The following is a 2,785-nucleotide window of genomic DNA, read 5'->3' on the forward strand; positions in this document are numbered from 1 at the left end:
CCGGCAGGACCACAGCCGCTTCGGTAAGGGACGCTGCGGGGCGGGTGCCCGCCCGGCCGGGAGCAGGTGCCCCGCGCGCAGAACCAATTACCCCGCTCATATAAATCATCCCGGGACGGATATAATTAGACTCCTAAACAAATGTGCTCACTTCTCAGCAATGCGGGAGTTTTTATGTCCAATTTCCTACTCTCCCGCCGCTCGGCCCTTCTGCAGGTGCACAAAAACGTGCCTTAGTGGGGGGGGGAGGATGTAAAAATATAAAATTTAAGAAACAAAGAGGGGTGAGCAGCTCTGGGCCCCTGAAGTTAGAGACGAGGCAGCACGTTGACAAAAGAAATTCATGGCTTTGGGGTTTTTTTTGGTTTTGGGTTTTTTTTTTTTTCCTCCTTTTTTGGCCTCCACAGATATCTGTGAGCTGATTTCTTTAACTCACATGAATTTCATTAAAAGAGCGTCTCCCCAAAAGTGGGCAGGGATCAGTTGGCTGGATGGGTGTCCGACGCTTGGTCTGGGGAGGTTTGCTGGAAAGGAAAGGGGAAGCCGAACGGGGAAAACGCTTAGGGGACCTCAGAAAGAAAGGAGAAGATGGAACAATAGGCAGAGCACCGTGGATTTACCTTGCTGCCTGGGATACAGCTGGAAGACTGCAGTGCCTGTATCAGTGTTGCACAAGAGCAGGGATCGCTAATGAGACCGTATGTAATCTTCAAAGAATGCGTCCCAAGCCACAAGCGAAGAAGTACAGTAAGTTTGAGCACAGCTAAGGAAAATTCCCGCTACTTCGGCATCTAGTGCAGGTGTCTGTATAAGCGATCAACAGGTCCCCTGCCAGTGATCTCAGCTATGTTGTCAACAGGTTGCTAGAAGTGCTCGCAAGACTTTTTATAGTTTTCAAGCGATTTAACTCCTCAGTGAAAGGAATTCTTTTTTTTGTTTGCAACCGGTCCTTGCTGATACTTCAGGAGCGCTGCTGCTGCTATTGTTGGTAGTTTAAGGCAAGTTTTTGGAACAATCGGAGAAGCTTATCTCCGTACTGCGCTTTCCATAAACACCAGGTGTGTGCAGAGCATGTCCCTGCCTAAATCTACAAGAAAGTCATAACCCGCGGGTCAGAGTCAGGAACTAATAGGCTCGTGGGGCAAGAGTTCTTTAATTACCTCCCGAAAGGCACATCTCTTTTAACCTTTTATGATGGGCTTCCATGTTAAACTGAAAGCAAACCCATTGCATCTGTTTGGTTTTAGTTCAATCTGCCACGTAGTATTCCTTTCACTTCTTTTTACCTATCTTTATACTAGTCAACAGCCGCTTTCAAATGGCAGCATTTGTCTCAGTTTCATTTTTTATAAAGATTGAGTAAAATAAGTGTATTTCCGAAGAAACTTTGGGAAAAAAGTGTTAAATGGGCTAAAGCTTTTGGTGAATTTTGCACGCTTCAGCTTAAGTCACACAGTGCATTCAATAAATCGAAACACTGGCATTCCCTAAGTGTTTTAGCAGTCAGCATCCAGCTACGTGAACTAGACCAGACTTCAGATATAAAATATTACAGTTTTCTGCCTCAGGGTTTTCCCAGAGGCAGTGTAAAATAAATAGTTATTTGTTGTAATTGCAAGACAAAGCCCCAAAGGATTAGACTGGAATCCTTGTGTTCAGATAAAGTTGGACTAAACCTCGCTTCAGCAGACTCAAAGCAATAACGTATTGGCACAGAGTATTCACCATCTGCATTCAGTAGCCATGAATATTTAAATTCCAGGGTTACTGGTATGGTTCGTATTAGGATGTCATGTATCAATGCATTCCTAAATTTTGCATGCAGCAGTCAGAAAGCAGTAACTTATTACAGAAATAGGCAGCCCGAGCGATTCTGGGGAACTACAAAACTGTGGTGAGGGATACAGAGCTAGACGAGGCTTTCAGGGTGGGAGCTGAAAGCTGCCTTAAATCTAGAGGCATCTGGGGAAATACTTAGGAATCCAGTATGGTGGTTTGGTGGATCCAGCCCACATGGCTGGAAGGTGCTCCCTGATATCGTGAGCAGATAATTAATGTGCTCCATGGATGGCTGCAACACCAGCACAGAGGCACGTGTCCAGCTGCAGATGGGATGTAGGGTGTAACCTGTCTTTGCATCCCTCTCTCTTAATACTGGAAGGGGTTCAGGAAAAGATGGACAGTATCGGCACCCTCCCATGTGCAGCTATCCCAGAAGTTACCAGACGTGCAAGGCGTCCAAGTCTTCCAGAGAAGAAAATAAAGAGCCGGCGTCCTGGTGATGCAGAGCAGAGTGCCAAGGTCCTCAGGGCGAGGGTTAAAGGGAGGGATTTTTTGGTACCACAGCATTCGGGGGATGTGCCTATAGGATACAGGGAAGTAGCAGCATCGTCTGCCCACACTGCTTGAGCAATCCCGGTAACTATTGCTTCTCATCTGGCGAGGACTGGAGCATTCCTAAATAACACCTGTCTTCTGGAATGTGCTATTTTATGCTTGTAAAAATACAGATCCATGCAAGAACAATGGGCTGCAGCTTATTTTTCCTAGAGGAGGCTTAACGCAAAATTTGGTAAAGCCCCCCGGGATCGTTGGAGGAAAGCTCATTTTCCCACTAGAGAAGCACCCAAATTCACTCTGTGAACTGGCAGCTCCGCCTCAGTCATCCCAGAAAGAATAAAATGTTTTCCAAAACATCACTGCATCAGCTAAGAACCTTCCTGTACAAAGAAATAAAGGACAGTCAAAATCTGGAAGGAGTTTGGACTGACACTGGTGCCCCTGT

At 46.1% G+C, this 2,785-nt stretch overlaps 1 protein-coding gene across 1 annotated transcript in view; it reads left to right on the plus strand.

Moving 5' to 3' along the window:
- Nucleotides 1-4: 4 nt before the first annotated feature.
- The window catches only part of FGF16 (fibroblast growth factor 16), a gene marked incomplete at its 5' end in the record, with an annotated part of 10,840 nt that continues 8,059 nt past the window's right edge, over nucleotides 5-2,785 (plus strand). Inside the window, one exon of the mRNA XM_010149430.1 lies at nucleotides 5-23. Coding sequence (XP_010147732.1) covers nucleotides 5-23 — 19 coding nt within the window. The remainder of the gene's footprint in view (nucleotides 24-2,785) is intronic.

This window comes from Eurypyga helias, unplaced genomic scaffold (genome assembly GCF_000690775.1).
Source record: "Eurypyga helias isolate BGI_N326 unplaced genomic scaffold, ASM69077v1 scaffold25303, whole genome shotgun sequence".
Taxonomy (NCBI): Eukaryota; Metazoa; Chordata; class Aves; order Eurypygiformes; family Eurypygidae; genus Eurypyga; species Eurypyga helias.